The sequence below is a fragment of the Colletotrichum spaethianum genome (assembly GCF_022836535.1).
Source record: "Colletotrichum spaethianum MAFF 239500 DNA, contig56, whole genome shotgun sequence".
Classification (NCBI taxonomy): Eukaryota; Fungi; Ascomycota; class Sordariomycetes; order Glomerellales; family Glomerellaceae; genus Colletotrichum; species Colletotrichum spaethianum.
Genome location: NW_026054826.1, coordinates 88,974 through 110,028, shown reverse-complemented (window position 1 = coordinate 110,028; position 21,055 = coordinate 88,974). Strand labels below are relative to the sequence as shown.

The 21,055-nt window shown below is 53.0% G+C and overlaps 7 protein-coding genes and 1 non-coding gene across 8 annotated transcripts; 7 read left to right on the top strand and 1 right to left on the bottom strand.

Moving 5' to 3' along the window:
* Positions 1-1,689: 1,689 nt before the first annotated feature.
* ColSpa_12074 (uncharacterized protein) lies at positions 1,690-2,884 on the top strand (the record flags this gene model as incomplete). Its single annotated transcript, XM_049278286.1, has 2 exons — positions 1,690-1,977; positions 2,036-2,884. 2 exons carry the CDS (start codon positions 1,690-1,692, stop codon positions 2,882-2,884), a joined length of 1,137 nt encoding a protein of 378 aa, XP_049134243.1.
* Positions 2,885-3,701: 817 nt separating this feature from the next.
* ColSpa_12073 (uncharacterized protein) lies at positions 3,702-7,775 on the bottom strand (the record flags this gene model as incomplete). The annotated part of the gene is made up of 1 exon (XM_049278285.1): positions 3,702-7,775. The coding sequence occupies one exon, from the start codon at positions 7,773-7,775 to the stop codon at positions 3,702-3,704; it is 4,074 nt and encodes a 1,357-aa protein (XP_049134242.1).
* Positions 7,776-10,218: 2,443 nt separating this feature from the next.
* Positions 10,219-11,209, top strand: ColSpa_12072 (Ras-related protein Rab-8A; the record flags this gene model as incomplete). Its single annotated transcript, XM_049278284.1, has 5 exons — positions 10,219-10,239; positions 10,347-10,359; positions 10,446-10,835; positions 10,900-10,980; positions 11,076-11,209. The coding sequence occupies 5 exons, from the start codon at positions 10,219-10,221 to the stop codon at positions 11,207-11,209; spliced, it is 639 nt and encodes a 212-aa protein (XP_049134241.1).
* A 1,216-nt stretch (positions 11,210-12,425) lies between these two features.
* Positions 12,426-12,943, top strand: ColSpa_12071 (ribosome biogenesis protein ENP2; the record flags this gene model as incomplete). Its single annotated transcript, XM_049278283.1, has 3 exons — positions 12,426-12,550; positions 12,639-12,699; positions 12,785-12,943. 3 exons carry the CDS (start codon positions 12,426-12,428, stop codon positions 12,941-12,943), a joined length of 345 nt encoding a protein of 114 aa, XP_049134240.1.
* Positions 12,944-13,054: 111 nt separating this feature from the next.
* On the top strand, positions 13,055-13,757 carry ColSpa_12070 (ribosome biogenesis protein BRX1; the record flags this gene model as incomplete). Its single annotated transcript, XM_049278282.1, has 3 exons — positions 13,055-13,154; positions 13,210-13,313; positions 13,392-13,757. 3 exons carry the CDS (start codon positions 13,055-13,057, stop codon positions 13,755-13,757), a joined length of 570 nt encoding a protein of 189 aa, XP_049134239.1.
* Positions 13,758-14,947: 1,190 nt separating this feature from the next.
* Positions 14,948-16,287, top strand: ColSpa_12069 (uncharacterized protein; the record flags this gene model as incomplete). The annotated part of the gene is made up of 2 exons (XM_049278281.1): positions 14,948-15,793; positions 15,847-16,287. 2 exons carry the CDS (start codon positions 14,948-14,950, stop codon positions 16,285-16,287), a joined length of 1,287 nt encoding a protein of 428 aa, XP_049134238.1.
* A 1,387-nt stretch (positions 16,288-17,674) lies between these two features.
* ColSpa_12068 (histone deacetylase clr3) lies at positions 17,675-19,963 on the top strand (the record flags this gene model as incomplete). Its single annotated transcript, XM_049278280.1, has 3 exons — positions 17,675-17,876; positions 17,960-19,588; positions 19,644-19,963. The coding sequence occupies 3 exons, from the start codon at positions 17,675-17,677 to the stop codon at positions 19,961-19,963; spliced, it is 2,151 nt and encodes a 716-aa protein (XP_049134237.1).
* A 402-nt stretch (positions 19,964-20,365) lies between these two features.
* Positions 20,366-20,438, top strand: ColSpa_tRNA_320. Its single transcript has one exon. It is a non-coding gene; the product is annotated as a tRNA-Lys (tRNA).
* The last annotated feature ends 617 nt before the right edge of the window (positions 20,439-21,055 follow it).

The following is a 21,055-nucleotide window of genomic DNA, read 5'->3' as shown; positions in this document are numbered from 1 at the left end:
CTGGATGATGTCTTGGGTGAAAAGGTTTGGGGGTTGTTTGGGATGACGGCGGGGGATTTTTTGGTCCAAGATTGGACGTGGGAGGTTGAATTAAGGTAAGCTCGGAGGCCGGCCAGACAAGGAAGGGGAAAGGTGAGGTGGCACTGGTGCTGAGGAATCCGATCCCTAGATACGGGAGATGAGGTAAGGCAATGTAGCTGGCCGAGATGGCAAATTGCGCGCCAAGGTAGGTTTTACACCTCTTCCTTTTTTTAATGAATCGCACCCACGTGCAGGCGCTGTTTTTCCCCTGTTTCTTTCTGGCGTTCGGTTTCTCAACACGGGTCTACTTTCAACTCTCTCTAGCCGAGCCAAACTGGATTTGTAGCATGCATAGAGCCGATCCAGTCTCCTTCTGCTCAGAGATATTGAACCGCAAACCAAATGTTGTTGCTTGCCTCACTCGAGTCGGCGAACGATAACCAGATGTGATGTTGATGTACGACGAAGAGATACCGACGAGGGTGAATGGTGGTGATAAGGAGCGGTAGGAGGAGGGTCGAGAAACAGAAACAGAAGGTAAAAAGGAAGGTCGCATCTGAGCTTACCGATTGATACTTCTGGGGGTGATAGACGACAGCTAGCCGCAGCGGAAGAGAGACGCGCGCAAAGGTAACGAACGGCAAATGGGATAGTCTCCTTGTCGGCCTATCGCCTCACAACTGGACCCAAGCACAGCAAGGTTCCTGGGAGGTTTGGTGGCTGTGGCCAAGCCAAGCAGGGCGTGGGCGGGAAAAAAGATAGCAACCCCTGAAGTGAGACTTTGAGACTGATTGGATCTCGTCGCCTCTTGCGCGTGTCGCTTTCTCTGTTTCTCCTTTGCGTCTTTGCTTCAAAACCCTTGCTCGCACCGTGTTTTGCGCGCGTTGCTTCGATCTGCGTCATGTTCCCCTCTGTTTAGCGATTCCACTCAAAGCGTACCTCTCATCAACTCTGAACGGGCAATTGAGCTGCGGGATCTTACCTGTAATCCGCTGGTTTGCGAACGCGGTTCAGGTCGGTGAAGGCAACGAACAGTCAGAGATCGTCGGCACGAGGCGAGGGAGCGAATCGGATGGCTCCAATGAAGGGGCCTCGGTCGCTTGAAACAGGAGGGGACCTTGGAAAAGGTTCGAATCCGAGGCGGAAAGATGAGCGATTAGGGCGACTGCGAATAGTTGAGACGGTCCTCAATGAGATGCTGCCAAAATATCCAGGTCGGCGCTGCGTTGGATTACGGCTGTTCTTCACCTTGGGTCATTCAGCCTTTCAACTCTTCCAACAGGCACTGAAGTCCGCTGAAGCGCCGGATGTCGAAAACGGAGACCAGTTCTGTTGGTCGCTATGGGCACCGTGCACTGGAAGTGGTCCCACCTCCCGCCATTGCAACGCGCTCAGCCCAAGGTAACACAGTAAAGCACCGTAACAAAGTTGGCCTGTTAGTCGCCGTTTTACTGGTCGTGTGCCAGCACCGTGAAGAACGTCCAACCTCTCCGTTACCGCACCGCCAGCCGAGGCATGTGGTCATAGGTGCCGAACCGCCGACCATCAACACCCGCCTCCGGATTCTACGCCCGCCTCAACCGATATACGGCATTGCGCCTGCTTCAACCTCTTTGTCAATAACTCCAAGAGAGCCTTTCCAGGTTCTCCGACACCAGAGGTATAACCATGAGCGACTCCGACGATAATAAGAGCACGTCCGGCATCCCAGCATGGCAGCGCAACCAAAAGACGGATGCCGAACTCGAGCCGCAGCCCCAACAGCCATCACAGGATACAGAGGAGAACAAGACCGCCAGCGAAGACAGCCTCGAAGTTGCTCGCAAGTTCCTGCAAGACGATGAGATCAAGGACGCGCCAAGGGAAGCAAAAGAAGCATTCCTCAAGACCAAGGGGATCTCCTCTGAAGATATAGAGCAGCTGTTGGGCAGCTCGGCATCTGAACCGATTCAAGAAGTGAGTCTCTCCGCCCGTTCACAACATGCGCTGCCCGTGATTGACAACACACCACTAGACCATACACACAGAACAAGTACCAGCAAGCTCAACACGAGTGACAACAACGGCGCCCGAACCACAAACAACACCGACGCCACCGCCCAACACCGAAGTCTCCATCCCACGCCAAACAGACCAACCCCCCGTCGTAACCTACCCCGAGTTCCTCACGAAGCCGACCCGTCCTCCGCCCCTGATCACTGCCAACGGCATTTTCAACACGCTGTATGCCTTTGCCGGCCTCTCCACCCTCCTCTACGGCACAAGCAAGTACCTCGTGGCGCCCATGGTCGAGAACCTCACCGAAGCGCGCTGCGACCTCCACGATACCACGTCCAAGAACCTGGCTAAGATCATTGAGAAGCTCGAAAGCACCGTTTCGGAGGTCCCCGCCGCCAAGACGTCCACTGCGAATGCAGAAGCATACAAAGACGACGCGAGCAGCGTCAGCGCCGACGACCCGACCGAGATGTTCCACCGCGACATCGGCACGCAGACCTCGATCCCCTCGACGCCCAAGTTCGGTGAGCCCGGCTTCGGGACAACAACGGAGGACAAGAACAAGTCTGTGAGCGAGAGGCAGGCCGACAAGCTCGCGCGGCTCCATAGCTCGGCGGACCTGCTCAAGTCGACGGTCGTCTCGGACGCGGAGGACCTCGCGGACCTCAAGTCCAGGATGGACGTCCTCAAGGACGACCTCGTCCAGCTGGCGTACCCGAGTCCGCAAGACTACGGCAGCTATTCGCTCTACGGCGGCCCGCGTAAGAACGAGCCCGAGGACGAGATCAAGAAGGCAAGGGACAATATTCGCAGGGTCAAGGGCGTGTTACTCAGCACGAGGAATTTCCCCGCCTCGGCAAGGTGATGCCGAGGCGGTAGGGGGATTGACCTGGGTTGAGGGTTGCAAATTTCTATCATTGGTTGTGTAATGACGAGGGGCTTTGTACCATACAAGGAATGATTATCACGGGATTGAATGACCTCACTCCATTCGGAACTACGGCCTTACTAGCTTGGGTAGTCGAGGCATTATGGCAATCGATGACTGTTACAATGCCATCTGCGGCCTTAATCACGTTTCTGACAATGGAGCACGCCCCTGCACGTAAATCATAGTACTGTCGACGGTGCTAGACTACGCTTAAAGTATTATTCTTTCTGAACTCTCAACATTGAACAGAACAGGCAGCTGGCCAGACCGGGCAGGGGCACAGAGATCCTTTGGTCACAAACAAGCAACTAAGAAATACCTCTTCGAACCGAACCTCTGCACTTGTTCCTTTTGTACACCCCTCCCCTGTTCTCTCCTTTGCGGGCAAGGGCTCTTGTCCCCTAATTGCATGGGGACTCTTCCATATGCTTACTTTGAAACAAACACAGTGCCTTTGATCTGCGGCAGCTCGTCCTACGTCAAAAGGTCAGTGGTTTTCTACACAGTCGCTTGTAGCCAGCCCAGAGGCTCTCAAAGGTATCCGAGGTTCTTCTCAATTCATCCGTGCCAAACGTCGTGGTGAGGTATCTTTGTGTCATGCTCGCTAAAGTACAGTAGTTGTTCATATCAAGGCACTCAGGTCCACGAATATCGCGGATCACCTGGTGAGCATCCATCGTGAAAGGCGTCTCTCATCTCTCCGTCACAAATGTACATATCCTGTCTGTATGTACGAAAGCAATATCTCTCTTCACGCCCTGCCCCTCCCTCCTGTATCCGCCTTGCCCTTCTTCCCACCGCCGGTAGGAATCCGTACCAACTCAAAGATGCGCTTCCAGGCAGAGACGTTAATGTGCTCAAAGTGTCGGTTCTCAGCCACCTGTTGCTCCTGGTACCAGTCCACAGTAGGCTTGAAGGTATAGGGGTACGTCTTACGCTGACCCCGTCTGTCAAGGTCGACCACCCATTTGTAGAATAGGTTCTCGCATCGGCTCTGCCGAATCGGTCTGCACGCGCGGGGCGGATGAAAGAGGATTTTGCTGTCGCCACGGCGGTCTTGGTGACGGCTAATTGGATCGGTTTCCATCGCATCCGGAGCGATGGGATCTCTTGGCGCGGGCACTGTGCCAGGGTAGACTTTGTGGAAGCCCCTGGATGGGAGGTGATAATCGACCGCAGGAAGATATCCCTTTGCATCTCTCATCATAGCGTCCAGGTTGGCAAACGTCACATCGATCGGTGAGGTGTACTCGGTAGGTGCTGACTCGAACCCTCCAAGCCAGACCTGCTTCAGGTCAAGACCTCGCTGTTTGCTTGCTCCCCTTTCTCGTATTATATTGATCAGATGCTGCTGAGCCGGAATGAGCTGGGACTCGTAAAATTGGGTTTCTGTGGGAAACCGCTCCTTTGCCGCAACGTCCCAGACGAGAAGCTCTGTCCCCTCCCACGGCTTGTGCGGTGCCTGGACTCGCCAAATGGCGAGCCACGGGTGACGTGTGGGCGGTATGCTTGGAGATTCTTCGTCGGGAGTATAGAAGAAAGCGAAGTACGTGTTGAAGACGGTCGGCCCACGTACATCGTTCGGGACTGGGAAGCCTGGTTTGTAGTGGGAAAAGAACGGCCTGGGAAATTCAAACCATCTGTCGAATGTTGAAAAGTTCCGGTGAAAATCCCCGTAGGCGTCGGCCGTATCGGCGACATCTTTGAAATAGGAAATGGGAAAGCCGTACAATTTGCCAAACGAGCAGACCTTGGGGTTCTCACACTTCTTTCCCAGCTCCATCAACTCACTGCTGAAGAAGTGGGCAGCCAACCCCCCAAGCACTTCAGTTGCATTACCTTGGGATTGACGTCGACTCTCGACGCCGCTTGCAGGCGGATCCAAATGATGAGCGTCACCGTTTGCCTCAGCTCCCGGATCGCGCCCCGCACTCGAAGGGTAGAGAGGGATGTTGCGATCTTTGATGGAATGATTGTTGTCGGAGCTGCCATCGGTGCCCAGAACATGGAACTTACGGAACTGATCAAAACGGGTCTGGGACCAACAGCCAAACCAATTCACCAGGCTTTGCTCGTCGTTGGCATCGATGGATTCATCAGCGAAGACGATGGGCTCGAGCTGCTCGTCTGGCACAATGCCGGCTTGAAGAGACGGCCGGAGTCCGTCAACAATAGCCCAAGTTTCGAAACGAGCTGCACAGTCTTCCTGACTAAGGCCTGCTTTGCAAGCCGCTTCCTTTCGCTCTGATTCTGACTGCCGCTGTGTCCTACTAAACTCTGTCACCAAGATATCGCGATGACTGGACTTCTCGAAGGCAAGGTCTCGCAGGTAGCCGGCAAGGTTTGCAGCGGCCACGATCTTATTGTTGTTGTAGGGCTTGATATGAGTCTTCTTGTACCAGTCAAAGAGCTGGAGTGCATGCTGTGGCTCCGATACTAAGAAACTAGGCGTAACCAGGATTGCGTTGCCATGGGGAAAAAACCTCGTCAGCTCAACTGTGCCCGGCTCTGCCTGATGATGCATGGAGCGTATGGAAGGAAACAAGGGTTGCTGCTGAAGCGACTCTCCGAGGCACCAAAACACGTAAGCAGCACTATTACTGTGAAGCAGTAGCCTGAGCAGGCCAGGATACCGCCGGAGAGTATCGGTAGCTGCCTCGTGAACAATGATGACCCCTTGCGCGACGATCTTTGGGTCGGTGAAGGCGGTCCAGTCACCCGCAGTCTTGGTGGAAAACACCCTGCACGTGGGGTTTTCCACATGAAGCCACTCGCTCACGGCTTCAAGCAAGACCTTCCTAGATGGGGGAAACGCCAGATAGAAGTTGTGGCGTACGTCTAGTACTCTGTGCGGTATGAGTCGATGGTAATCAAGACGGAAGAGATTCCGAAAGATCGCGACCTGCGCCTCTATCGAGCTTGGTGGGCTGCTCTTAATCACCGGTAGGGGCTTTGTGGCAATTGATTGCGGCTTGAATATGACATACTTCAGCGTGACATCTGCCGGGCTGGTGACATCAACTTCAGCCATGGCCTCCCTCCATTCCTCACAGTTGGCGGGGAAGATGATAATGAGGAAATCTTCGTAGAAACAGGCCACCCCAAAGGACCCAAGTCGTAGTCGCTCCACAGCTCTCTCGACTGCTTCTTGATCGTGCTCCATTTTCGGCCTGACACTACCATGTGATAGACTTCGCTCCACGACCGATCCTTTTTGACATGCAAAGGTACGGGCAGTGAAGCTTCTGCTGAAATGTAACGAATCCTTGTTGACAAACTGTGAGTGCCATGGGTCCGGGTCAGGTCTAACATTCTCGAATGTCATCTCGATGTCCTTTGTTCCGGACGGCCCCAGTATGACAGCTTTGTCAAAACTCTGGCCCACACTTCTTGACTGATACTGTGTTATCGACAGTTTGCGAAGAATGGGCGGAGGCTTTGGGGGTGGATGAAATGATCGAGACGGATCCGATGGCATTGGAGGCGATTTGAGCCTTTTTGGGTGCGAAACTGGCAATTTGCCCACCTCGTCAATGGACTCGGGCTCATCGACAAGAGGCAAGTCTGCAAACTGAACAGACTTCCTTTTCCTGATCATGGGCCGCGTGGTCTGTGACTCTGGGTTTTGAGGAAATGTCGAGTCCGTTACATCTGAGACTGTGACACTGGACTCGCTGGCGGACCTCGCCATCAAGTCATCGGTCGAATGCTTCAAAACAGAGCGAGAGACGGCGCTCGAAGTCCCAGGACTCGAGCCAGCAGGAGGACCGCTGCTGATGCTGAACAGCATGGTCGGAAGAGCGCCAGGTACCACATCTGCCTTATCACGGCTCTTCAACTCGGCTTTTCGTCTGGTTCGATGTGTCGCGAACATCCGAGGACCTTTGTTCGAATCTGACACATTCTGCCCTATTTGACGACGTTGCTTGAATTGCTTGCCGGCGGCAAAGACGTTGATCCCAGTCCCACTGTTTTGTGACCTGACCATCGTCCTCGAGCTGACGGCGCTCTTCTTAGCTTTGTGTTGTGTGGATGCCGCTATGGTAGACACCCGAGCAGTGACAGCGTTAGTTACTGGCTTGTTGGCCGCAGGCTTTTTCGCTGTACTCTGAAACCCGCTTGCTGCTGCTGAAGTGAGAGAGGTTGATTCTGGGCGTTGCTGTGGAATAGGCGGGGAGGACTTCTTCTTCGTTGGCAACTTGGGCTTCGCTGTCGCTTTTTCTTTCACCTTCTCCGTTACCGTGGTTCGTTTGTGAGAGGCTGGCGTTTCCACGGCCGATGGGTTTAGCGACTTATCGGTCCGTATTTCTTCGGGAAGGATTGGATCTTTCTGATGCTCGACAAGCTTCGGAGGCGGAAAGATAGCATTGTAATCATCTTGATCGACATCCTCATCGCTGAGGTAGTAGTCCGCTTTGGTTTCGCCTTTCCACAGCTTGATCTGCAGGCCTCGGCGCCTCCGCTCAATGTTGCGTTCTTGGTGCCGTCGATATTTGTCCTCTTGGCGCTTGCCCACAGCTTCCTGCCAGGCGACCACGTCGAAGGGTTCTTCCTGGCCTCGGATCTGTCTTGCTTTCGTATCTCTCCACTCCTGAAGTAGCTCATCCGTCATGTTCTCTTCGGGTTCCCATGTGGCTTCCTCGATGGGATAGCCGGTCCACTCGACCAGGTATCTATCTGTTCCATCTTCACGAGTCTGGTAGCGGATGCCTTCAACCAACCATTCCTCGTCTGGATCATGGTCGGATACCAGGGTAGAATTGATGGAGATGGCATCGTCGTCTGGTGGACCACCTTCCGTCACGAACAGGTCTTGTTTATCCATGACGGTTTCGACTTCTAATACCCATGCTTTGGAGTATATTCACAGGCGCTTGGTCAGATGGATGAACCGCGGTAAGTGGCGAGTGTTTGCACTCTCGGTAGTGAAGCGCGCAGTCAAGAGATCATATGACTGAGCCTCTGCCAAGGTACAGAATGAAGTTGAGGGAGCTGTACAATGCAATGCTGACAGTGCGTACGAAACATGGAAATCGACGCAAAATCGGCCAACTGTATCGTTGATGAGACCCTAAGTGCAAGCCTGTGGGTTGTTAAGTGCATGAAGCTCTTCTTCTCAGATGAGTAGAGACAGTAAAGAGCCTTTGAAATTCTAAGCGATGAGTCTCTTCGGGAAGATTGTAGGGTATGCACTGGCTGAGAAAGGGGCTCCTTCCGTGTTGGTTTGCTGAGAGTGAAGGAATCTGAATGATCAGTTGAGCAAAAAGGAGAGAAGTTTTGTGCCGCATTTACAGTATCCCTGATGTGAAATGAGCGCGAAAAGAAATCATTGACTGTCGAAGACTGTACAAGACGAGGGCGCTTACATGCATGGATACAGCTACAGAGCGCCTCCCCGTTACCTTCGCTTTTGGGAGGGCAAGTGCAGGTCGTGTGTCCGTGCACTGTGGAAGGCACCTTAATCAAACGCAGGCGAAGAAGAAGAAACGCTGGACGAAAGGGCAGGTAGTGACTTAGCGTGTGAGGTGCAGTGGAAGTGTGGAATTTAGGTAAGGCGTTACATAGTTCTTCAAGACAAAACCCCCAATTTGTATGCAAAAAACGTTTGTGCTGCATCAACTCAGCATTAGCAACCTCAACCTATTCCATCTTAGATATACCTCATATGCCTAGGATCAAGATCCCCGCAGTTCCAGGATATCGATAACCAAGGTTGAGGATCTACCTTATATCAAACTAGGACATGTACTCTCTCAAAAGCTCTGCATTGATCGGAGAAGTCCGGCATTGCAACATTTACTCTCGACTCGATGTCTTATGCTGCCTCGCGGTAGGCGACTTACACACAAGAGCCGACGCCTACAACGGACATCAACGTCTAGACAAGAGCTGGAAAGCGAGGGCCTGAGTTTTAGCACAAAGTAATAGCCAGCTGAACGCGTGACTGCAGTCTTCTCTTCCCGGCTGGCCAAAAGTAAAACTCAGTTCAAGCAGCCAATAATTGGTGCACCAAGTGTTTGGGTTACGTTGTCGGCGATAAAGAATGAACGTTGGTAGTCATGGTTGCCCGGGGGCAGTCAAACAGATAGACTACGTCAGCGTTCCTCGGCTCCAAGCGCAAACGAAGACGAGTGTGACACTCAGAGCACATGGTGAGCTTGGAGAGGTCAAACAAAGTAAAAGGCCATCCCAGGGCGTGGGGACACGTGATCCCTCCTCGAGATGAAACGCTACAGTTCCCCATGCCGACTGTGGAGGTCCCGACCTTGGTCTTCACTGCTTACCTCTTCCGGGCTCTTCACTCTCAATCGGTCCCTATGGTAGTAGACGACAGAGACACCGACGTGACGAACGTGGTTGGTGCGTGTTCCGTGGTGGTGTGGCTCAGCGGGCTCAGTATATCCGGAACGTGGAGCATCCCCCCTTCGACGCTGAAGCGGGCAGGGAGTCTCAGTCAATGGGGAAGCTTGAAGGCATTGATGGGATCCAAGTAGCTTTTTGGGCCAGACACCAAAGCAGAGTACCTTTCCTTGCGCCAGTGTCTTGTGGATCGTACCTTGCTGTACGACTTTCGCCCTCTCCAACGAGTGTGACATGGCTGCAGGGAGACGGTGACTTGATGTTTTCTAACAATACAGTAAACGCCCTTTACGTTTTTGAAATAAGCACGACGGGCTCCTGGGCCTGTGGTCATAAGGCGCTCTAGATTCCGCTCTCTCTGTTTCTCTTTCCTTCTTTCTTTCTTTTCGGTTGCGGCGTCGTCATAAATCCATTCCAACAACCTACCTCTCCAAGAATCTAAACGAGAGGTACCTCTGTTCCCAAGGTACCTACTGCCAGCACCACCCAATAAGCCCCTCGCCGCTGCCTACGGAAGTCCTCTGCAGCGTACCCCTACGCCCCGACTCGACTCCCCTCCCCCCTTTAGTGGCTGTTTTCTCATGCTGCTACCGGCCCTCCAGCGAATACCTGTGGCTTAGAGCTGCGCCGGCACCACCTCACCTCAATCTTTGCTGCCTCACGTACCACCCACCCACCCACCCACACACACCACCACCTACGCTGCGCCGGCTTTACCTGCACTGTCCACCTCTCTCTCAGTCTAGTTCAGTTCCAGACCCTTACACCTTGCCTCGCCTCAACTCAACTGCTTTATCTCTAGGGGCCGCGCACACCTCCATCGAGCCGCAGTATCCTCGCTTTGCAACACCACCGACCCAACACCTGCTCCGACATTCATACATCGCAATTCACTACAAACCGACAACATGGCCAACGACGAATACGACGTGAGTCCTCCATCTGCATTCGTCCAACTCCCTTTGGACCTCCCACCCGCCCTCTGTCCCTCTCCAACTGTTTCCCCCTCCTTGCGCTAACCTGACGGCTCCCACAGTTCCTCTTCAAAGGTGCGCCGTCGACCGACCGATCTTGCGATGTTATCGCGCAGTGACAACAGCGCTGCCGGAAGCGAGCTGACTTTTTGATCTTTTAGTGGTGTTGATCGGAGACTCGGGCGTCGGAAAGTCCAACCTTCTCAGTCGATTCACCCGCAATGAATTCAACCTCGACTCCAAGTCGACAATTGGCGTCGAGTTCGCTACTAGATCCATTCAAGTCGATTCCAAGACGATCAAGGCACAGATTTGGGATACCGCTGGCCAGGAGCGCTACCGCGCCATCACCTCGGCCTACTACAGAGGTGCTGTCGGTGCCCTCCTCGTCTACGACATCAGCAAGCACCAGACATACGAGAACGTCACCCGATGGTTGAAGGAACTGCGGGACCACGCCGATGCCAACATCGTCATCATGCTGGTTGGAAACAAGAGCGATTTGCGCCACCTGCGGGCGGTGCCTACAGAGGAGGCCAAGGCTTTCGCCAGTACGTTGCGGTGAAGGAGCAAGGGAAGCTCAGCGGATACTGAGTTGGCTAACCTGTCCTTTAGGCGAGAACCACCTCTCCTTCATTGAGACGTCTGCCCTCGACGCCAGCAACGTCGAGCTCGCATTCCAGAACATCTTGACCGGTGCGTTTCGCCTCCCGCGCTCGCAAATCGCCCGCGACCCCCCCCCCCCCCCCCCAGGAATTGTTCGTGCGCTAACTTGACCTGTTTTCCAACAGAGATCTACCGAATCGTATCGAGCAAGGCCCTCGACTCGGGCGACGGACCTCAAGCCACAATCGGGGCCGGTCCCGGCATTTCGCTCACCAAGCCGGCGGATGACAGCGCAGAGAAGAGCGGCAAGTGCTGCTAAGCGACCACCCCCTTCTGCGCACCTGTTTCACGGCCTTTTGGGAGGGCTGCTACGGTCGATATCATGGCGTCTCACATATGCCTCCGGGATCTGTATGTCACTTGGTCATGGAGGGGCTGTTGCATCGAGGAATGACTAGGAATCCAACGAGTCTTTTTATGATTTCTGAGGGGACGGAGTACAGTCTCGGCCTTTCTTTTGTTCTCCTTTATACGGCTCAGTGCGGCTTGTCTGGGATTTGATGTTTCTGACGATCACTCTGCCATGCTTACGTAGTTGAATGAATCCATCTTAATGCTTTGGGGTCTCCTTGGCCGCTCCGCTGATGTGAGAAGTGTTTGGAGAGGAGGGTCACCAAGGGAGGACTGCGCTGAGCATGTTGCCATGCTTCCCTTTGTCAGAGCACACGTGGGCAAACACTTTCAAGGTACACGACATCGCGTAGGGTGTATGGGTGGCCTCATCGGTCCCCTTATGCCCCGATGAAACCCGTCCATGAGGGCCGGCTCTGACGTACCTTTTCCTCGGTGCATCCGGGCCTGTGGTCGTGACAGGTGTTCCTCTAAACCGAAAAGTGGCTTTCCTTGAGCAGAACGACGTTCTAGTGGTCACTAAATCCATGCCCTTCACATCTGAAGTACCCTAGACCCCAAATCTGAGAGACCCTCCTCGCGAACCGCCTCCTGACCAGTGTGAAGCCTGGAACCGACTCGTTGCGCTCCAGCAGTGCGAAATTGAGGTGGGCTGCAAGCTTGCCCGCGATCCACAAAGTTTCTTTCCCCCTAGCCCGAGCTAGGTGCTGAGGTTCCTGTGGTGGGCGCGGATTGTACTGGACCCCCTCAGAGCCGCCCCCCTTTCCAGCTAGCGCTCCTTTTTACAGCTTTCTGACACGCCTAGGCAGGCCGCTGTAGAAGGTCTCGATACGTACCTAGGACTGGGAGTGAGAAATGTCCGTGCATGGAGGGACGTTAGAGGGTACTGTGCCCCGCCGACTTTGGCTACACCGCTTTTCGATAAGCTCTGCTTATCGCATCGTTCTGCCGCAAGGCAAAAGAGGAAAAAAAAAATCTCTGGCGCGCGCAAGCCGTCGGTTGGATGTCCAGTGGCTACCCTGCGAATCTTCTTCCGCATCTACAACGTCAAACGGTCCAGACACCGACCGACAACCACGAATCAAAACGCGAATTTCTCGGCCGACCACGAATCGATCATCGCGATGGCTTCCGTGTACAAGTCGCTATCAAAAAAGACCGACAAGGTCGAGGCGCCCGCCAATGGCGTCCAGAAGAACCGTCAAAAGAGGCGCACTCTGATCCTTTCTAGCAGAGGTGTGACCTACAGGTAAGAAACTCACACCAGCTTGTCTGTCCCTTATTTTTATGATATTTTTTTCTCCATTGGAATGTTTTGCTGACTTGATTGTCACCAGACACCGACACCTGATGAACGATCTCGCGACGCTTATGCCTCACGGAAAGCTGGACAGCAAGGTCAGTCTCGCCCCGCGAGTTCTAGTCCACATCCACGAGGACGACGTTATTCAAACTGGCCTACGATCCTAATACGGCTCTATAGTTCGACGATAAGCACAACCTCTCAGCTCTCAACGAGCTTGCGGAAATGATGAACTGTAACGGAATCATGTACTTCGAGGCCAGGAAGGCCAAGGATCTTTACATGTGGATCGCGAATGTGAGTATCCTCAGCGATAACTTTCTGGGGTCCAACAGTTGACGGTTTGAAGTGCCCGAATGGTCCCGCGATCAAATTCCATCTTCAGAACAGTAAGTACCAGAGTGTTTTCGAATTGACGTCAGATCATGGCTAATGATATCAGTCCACACGATGGAGGAACTCAACTTCCCTGGCAACTGCCTCAAGGGCTCGCGTCCGATCCTTTCCTTCGATGCTGCCTTCGAGGACGAGAAGAACCCCCATCTCCAAGGTAAGATTTAATGTTTGAATCAGCATTTTACTCCAGTGTGCTAACTTGGCGGCAGTCATTAAGCAAGCATTTATTGCAAACCTGAGAGTACCCCAAGGTGCGCGGAAATCAAAGCCATTTATCGACAGGGTGATTGGATTCTCCTACCTCGATGGAAAGGTATGTTTCATCTCTTTCTCTGCACCTTTGCAAACTACGGCAATTGGCGGAGACAGTAAGCTGACCCTTTGATAACAGATTTGGATCCGTCAGTATCAAGTGCAGGAGGTGGAAGCCGATGAGAACTCCGACGAGCCAACTACCAAAGTCCATGCCGGCAAGAGAACCGATGTCAAGTTGATGGAGATTGGTCCGAGATTCACGGCCACCCCAATTCTTATCCAGGAGGGCTCGTTCGGAGGACCTCTTCTCTGGAACAGTAAGGAGTTCGTCAGCCCGAACCAGATTCGCGCCGATATCAAACGCAAGAAGGCTACTCGTCATGTCTCGCGTGTGGAACAGCAGGTTGAGCGGCTATCAAAGAAGGGCGAGCTGGGCATCAGGTCAAAGGGGGGACGGCCCGCGGCGAAGGATGAACTAGATACCAAGACTTTGTTTGCTTAACTGGAGAAATCGAATTAATATTCTGGCCAAAAATTTGCTGGAAAGATAAGTGGATAATCAATGAAGGTCAATCATGGAAGTGAAGCTACTGAAGAGCATCAGGCAAGAAATGAGGCTCTTGATATCGCGGTACGTACCCGTTTCGTGATGGAGCTCTGGTAGAGGGAGTTCTGTGCAATGATTGGCCACTCAATCCCAGGCATCCCAGCTACAAACCACGAGCGATACAGCACCCCTGGCGCCAGCCGTCCGGGGGAAGGAACCCACTGTTGTCATTGTGCTTCCTACTATGTAGATTAACTTCAGCACTTGAAATACCTTAGGTCAGCAGTAGGGGGCGACGTGCATGACCTCTGCGTCACCGTCGCGTGCGTTCTTCCTTTCCGTTTCCTCGAGCCCTTTGCATCGACCACCCTGCGACAACGCTTTGGTTCTCAGCATCCGTTCGTCGAGCAAACAGGACCCATTGGGACAATCGCCGGATCATTCTGACGAAAACTGTGTCCTTGGAGCAAACGATGCCGACCTGCAGCTTCGCCATTCTCGATAGCCCCAACGTCGGGGTTGTCAGAAAGTAAACCTACCAATCGCACACCTCACTGGTGACTTTGTTCATCCGTGAGGCCAGCAGGGGTTTCTCCCCTTTAAGATTATCATTACATCCCTTTTACCAGATCTTGATCTGGCACCATCTGCGGAAGCTCTCTCATCAGAGGTCCTCCACGATATCAACGCTAGACGATAAGCTCTAGCTCCCTTGTTCGCACTTGAACAGTCTCCATTCTTGGACAAGCAAGCAGAGCAGCCAAAATAAGCCAGGAATACTGGTTATTCAAGATTATACGCAAGGAGTCACCCCAAAACAACATGTTGCAAATCACCAGTGAGTTGTGCGATCCACCTACCGTCGAGGCAGGCGTCTGAGACTTGGTCAGAATCAAATCAGTTCATTATCGCTGCTGAGGGCGTTTGGTCGCATCTGTGACACGGGTTGTCCGAGTTCATCGCCGAGGAGTGAAAACAAGATCAACCCAGAGGTTGACGCTTTCTGCTCCAAACGCTCACCTTATTCCCTGATAACTACGCGTCTACATTCGAATTGCAAACCACCACATTAATTTCACTTTACCGGCACTCCTTACTGTAATCTACACATAGATCGTTATAGACAGTCGCTAGCTGTTCTCACGATGTCGTCGACATATTCATCCCTCTTTGGGGCCTTGCACATGCAATCCGATTCAGCAGATTACGACTTGGGTAAGCTGGACGGCCTCGAAGGTTTGCCGCTCGAAATCATTTTCGACATCTACCACCAACTCGATGTGCAAAGCATCTTTTCTTTGGCCCAGGTTAACACCCTTTTCCATGGGCTTTTGAAGAGGAACAAGGCCGCCATCCTGCTACCAGTCCTTCAACGAGAGTTCAGTCCGTTTCCCGAACTGCTTCAAGTCTTTACAGCATCGGACCAGGACATGCTGCAGTATGGGGATACTTTCCAGCCACGAAGGGTTGTTTTCAGGCGATTTCCGGGCGACATGACGGGCGTCACCTTGTCCCGAGGTGGCGTACAGCACAGCCAAAGTATGCTTCTCGAGGACGCAGCGCTCACCAAGACTTTCAACGGCGGAAGTCCTGCAAGGACAACCCCCTTGCCTTCGCCACGCTCAGTTACCCTTGTCGATCGAGACTTGAGCCGTCTGCTGAAATACTGCCTGGTTGCACGACGATGGGAAGAACTGTTTCCTCAACTTCACTGGTTCACGGCGCCTGAAGATTGTCGACAACTCAGCGAAGCAGAAAAATACAAACTTCGCCGTGCTCTCTATCGTTGGTGGCTTTATGCCTTTTACTTCCACGGCGAGCTTCCCCGGCCTCGGAGTGGCCAGCCAGAACCGTTCGTCAACGATGTTCGGACCAGCCATATGAGACTGTATTCGACATGCGAGTTGATGGAGATGAGGGATCTGTTCATGTCAATGAAAAACCTTGTTCGGCATTACATTTACCCAAACCTGGAGCAGAATCTCGAACCGGTGAGTACCGCATCGAGAACGAAACCTGAATACCATGCTGATGCGACATGTAGATCGACGAGAGCAGCCCGCTTGAAACGATGATCGAGACTAGCATCCGTGAGCGCATTGTGGACACATATGCCAAGCTCGATCCTAGAGACCTTATGTTTTACTTTGAGAATTTGTTCAACTATCCTCGAAAGCGACTGGTGACGGATGTGAACCTCAAGCATCCCGCTTTCTCTCAGGATCAAGAATCCCTCGTAGCAGCGGTCCAGGCGGCTGCGGATGAGCGACCATGGCTGTATGAGATTGCCGATTTGAGCAGTACTGGGGGTATCGTGAACTCTGAAGACGATGTTGACGGGCGCCTCAGTCGTGACGGCAGCCATGATGGCTCGATCCCACCTCCAGGTGCTTTTCGGCGGCCAAGAGGAAACTGGGCTCCTCCCGGGGACGACGGCCGAGCCCTTACGGAGCGAAGTCACTCCCATGGCTGGCGAGGCTCTTGAGTTTGGTGCTCGGGTTTCCTCTTGCCGGTCAATCTATAGAATAGATTGAGTCTTAGCCATCATAGATTCTGGCAGTTCTACTGTAGTTCTCCGATGCACCCTCACGTCTTTAAAGTATGCCAAGTGATGTTGACGGTCACGACGGATCAGTCCAGTTCCGAAGTCAATGCGTCCTAGGCATGCCGGTACACTGTGATAGCCGCCTGGACGAGGGTCTCTTCAATAGACATATTATATCTAAGAGATGGAATAACAAGGGGAATGTGGTCTGGAAAGAACAGTAATCGAACTTGCCTTAAATGGGAACCTGGTAATCAGTGGATTGTGGACTTGCTGTCTTAGTGCAAGGCTGCGGCGTACAGGGGGTTTGCTGTGGCGGGTGCACCCTGCAAGGCGGCGGCTTGTGGCCAGCTCCCGCCTTGTCAGTGGCCCATGCCTCTCCCATCTTGTTCACTCACTCACACCTGGCCATTCACCTGATAGTCGTCCTACACGACAACCTCGTTCCATCAGCGCGGCGCATTGCGTTGGCGCATCTCAAGCTTCTTTACCCATAATCGGTTTGCTGGCATTACCCCTCACATTTGGTAACCGGTTCCGGGCTCAAAAGCGCTCAGCTGTAATCCGACTTGCGCCAGAAGGAGACAGACCTACAGCCAGCCCAGCCAGCCTAGCTTATCCTATCTCAAGGTTGATACCATCCTGGACAACAGCCATTGTCACTCACTTCCCAAGGTTAGTAACTGGCCTCTGGGCTATCTCGTTTCCTCTCAATACGCAAGCGATCGTCTGGCCGGCCTCCTGTTCCAGGCCAAGTGGACTAGCGACGAAAGCGCATCCTGGGTCGCCGTACCTGCCTTCTCACCTCATTGCTCTTTCATCGGAGCCCCGCAACAAAGAGGTACCTCTGGACCTCAGACTTACCAGTTTCACCCATATCAAGAATTGTTGTTCGTTCATTAGATTTTGGATGATATTTCGAAGGTCTCTGATAGTTAAGCTGTCAGGAAAAGTTCTCGGAACTGGCCTACTACAAATACTGCGCTTGTTGGTATCTGCTCAATCTTGACTCTACTGACACCGCAGTAGGATCTCGACTTTTCTGTTGAGCAAGTAATCCGAAACGGACTATCGTGTATTTTTGTATGACAAGGAGCTGGCAAACTCCCTATCTCAGGAAACCCTATATCGTTTGTCGAATAGGCTTTGTCAAGGCTGGGATCCATCTTCGACTCAAGCGTACAACACACCAGTCGGCGGGAGTTACGATCTGTTTCCAGCCACAGAAGCGTATCTTATTTTCCCCAAACATCTCATTTAAGGCAGGCTATCTCTCAGCTAGGCTGACCCAAGCCTTGGGGGGTGAGTCGAAACTCGCCTCTGCACCATGGAAGGCGGCGACCAAGACGTTGTCATGGGCGGGGACGATGGGCCGTCAAATCACACGACTACTCCCAACGGTGTGACTGCGCCCGAAGGAGACCCCAAGAATGAGAATTTCACATCTCCCGACGATGAAGATGAGGATGATTTCGACGAATACGACGACGATTCAGACCAGCAGGTCACGAATCAGCTGCGCAGACGGGGTCTTCTGCCAACAGCGTGTTGCTATGATGACCGCATGAAGCTTCATGTCAACGCTGACTTTGGCACAACACCCACCACCCAGAGGATCCTCGTCGGATAGAAGAGATCTATAAAGCCTTCAAGAGGGCCGGCTTGGTCTACACTGGCCCAGAAAGCAAAGTTGCCGATGTTATGCGAGACACTCCGACCAAGTACATGTGGAGAATTGGTACTCGCGAGGCGACAAAAGAAGAAATTCTTACTACTCACACTCCACTGCACTACCATTGGGTTGAAGGTCTTTCAAAGATGGACTACGCCGAGTTGCGGGAAACGAGCCGGCAATATGATCAAGGCCGTGCCTCGCTCTACGTTGGCAGCCTTACTTTCACGGCAGCCCTCTTATCTTGCGGCGGCGCCATCGACACCTGCAAGCATGTCGTGGAAGGCAACGTAAAAAATGCCTTTGCCGTTATCAGACCGCCCGGCCATCACGCAGAGTACGACCAGCCCCTCGGGTTCTGCTTCTTCAACAACGTGCCCGTCGCCGTCAAGATCTGCCAGCAAGAGTACCCGAACGATTGTCGAAAGGTCCTCATTTTGGACTGGGATGTCCACCACGGCAACGGTATCCAAAACATCTTTTACGACGACCCGAATGTTCTGTATATTTCCCTCCACGTCTACCAGAACGGAATCTTTTACCCTGGCAAGCCTGACAATCAAGAAATACCCGACGGAGGCTTAGAACACTGCGGCACAGGACCCGGCCTGGGGAAGAACATCAACATTGGATGGCACGACCAAGGTATGGGAGACGGCGAGTACATGGCGGCTTTCCAAAAAATCATCATGCCCATTGCGAAAGAGTTCAATCCTGACTTGGTTGTTATCTCCGCCGGATTTGACGCCGCTGCTGGAGATGAGCTTGGCGGCTGCTTTGTGACTCCAACCTGCTATGCGCACATGACGCATATGCTCATGTCCTTGGCGGATGGCAAGGTTGCCGTGTGCCTGGAGGGTGGCTACAACTTGCAGGCTATCTCGACGTCGGCTGTGGCTGTTGCTCGCACGTTGATGGGGGAACCGCCACCGAAAATGGAGATTCCCATGCTTAATAAGGACGCGGCCAGAGTTCTTGCTAAAGTCCAGAGCTACCAGGCGCCGTACTGGGAATGCATGAGACCTGGTATTGTCCCAGTGCCGGATATCCAAGACCTCAATGCGACTAGACTTCATGATCACATCAGACTCGGCCAGCGGCAGAATCTCGCACAACGTCACCAGATGATTCCCCTCTTCATCCAGAGGGATCTGCTTTTCAAATCATACGAAAACCAGGTCCTTGTAACCCCCGACATTCCAAGTGCGCGTCGTATTCTTGTCATCATCCACGACCCACCAGAGTTGCTCGCGCAACCAGATGTGATTGACCGCCATATCGAACCTCACAACGCATGGGTTGTCGACACTGTAGCACAGTACATTGACTGGGCTGTTCACGAAGGCATCGCAGTAATGGACGTCAACGTCCCCAGCAAAGTATCACGGGATGAAGACATGGACCCGTACAGCCCTCGAACAGCAGACAAGGATCTACTAAACGAGCTCCAAGAGCTGGCGAACTATCTATGGGACAACTACCTCCAGCTCTATGAGGAAGCCGACGATATACTCCTTATTGGTGTCGGTCGGTCGTACAGTGGGGTTAGGGCACTTTTGACAGGCCGAGGTAAGTGTTGTTGACGACGACGACAAATGGGCCTCCTGCTTACCTCTTTTGACAGACTGCAAAGCGCGTGTTGCCGGAGTTGCATGCTTCGTCGAGGGGATGCTGCGACCAGTCAAATCCGATGTCGACAATGAACTGGCAACGTGGTACAAGGGGCACTCTCAGATCTACGTATCGCACGACCACCCGTGCTGGAATAGTGAGGATACACTGCGCAGAGTGACTAAACGGCGATTTGGAACAGTCATTCGCAGCGAGGCCAACGGCGTGCAGAAGATGATGCAAACGCATGCTGGAGAGGTCCAGAAATGGATGCTGGAGATGCTGGCGGCTCGCCAGAACGGAGATACCACCGAAGACGACAAGATGACTTGAGGAAGAGGAATATGAGCAACCGGCGCTGGGTGATCGATCGCCGAAAGAGAATCCACAATGGCTTGAGGTGCACGAGAGAAGATACGTTCTGTGCAGTATATTTACTTATGAATATCAGAGGATCGTCGGCGTGGAGGATAGGGAGGCCGGGACCAGAAGATAGGGTGGACGTTCGGGACTTTCGCGAGGAGTTTGTGAGCGCAGGGCAGTAGCCATCAGCGTAGACCCCCAAGAGAACTTTATCCATATGTAACCGCGAGGCGGCGACGATCTTCACATCTCTGATGGCCGGTTGCTGCCCGGATAAGGCAGATGGTCATCTACAAACGTGCGACTGGGCATCAAGAGTCTGATTCTGTTCTCACTTTCCAACAATGGGTCTTCGGATCCACTCAATAACCCGCCTTGCTAGCTCAATCGGTAGAGCGTGAGACTCTTAATCTCAAGGTTGCGGGTTCGACCCCCGCGTGAGGCTCAAATCCTCACCGCGATTGGCACAGCCACTCTTCGGGTTAATCTTTTGCATTTTGGTTTTGAACTCACACTTGCGTTCATGTTACTGCCGTCACTTTGACATTGCTTTCATCGACTCAAAAGATCAGGTGGATCCTAGCTAGCACACAAGGAGAAAGCGCCTAAGTCACGTTTGCGTCCGAAAAGTCGGCCTTGACTTTTTTTACCATAGTACGATCCTCCCGTCGTGGAGATGTCATAATTTTCCCGACAAATCACTTAAGACCCTGGCCTTTCGTCAGCTCTCCCAGCTCTGATTGGTCCCAGATGGAGAGATGCACTGTGGGTAAGAAGCGTCGTCAAAGCGCGGTTTCCCATTGGTCGGTGCGCGTCTGTTCCTTATCTTATCCGGCAACGAAGATGGACAGCACCGCGCTATCCTCATCCTCCGGGTTGTGGGTACCTCGTACATTTTTCAGGGGCCAGCCCAAACCTTGGTACCGTTTGCAGACCACCCTGCTCCGTCCAGTACCGTTTGGCGTCTGCGCATTACCTCAAAAGTAGCTGACCCTCTCAATACCTACCCACCCGCGCGCATCACGATCATCACAAAAGTTACAGCCAAATCTCGCTCCGAGA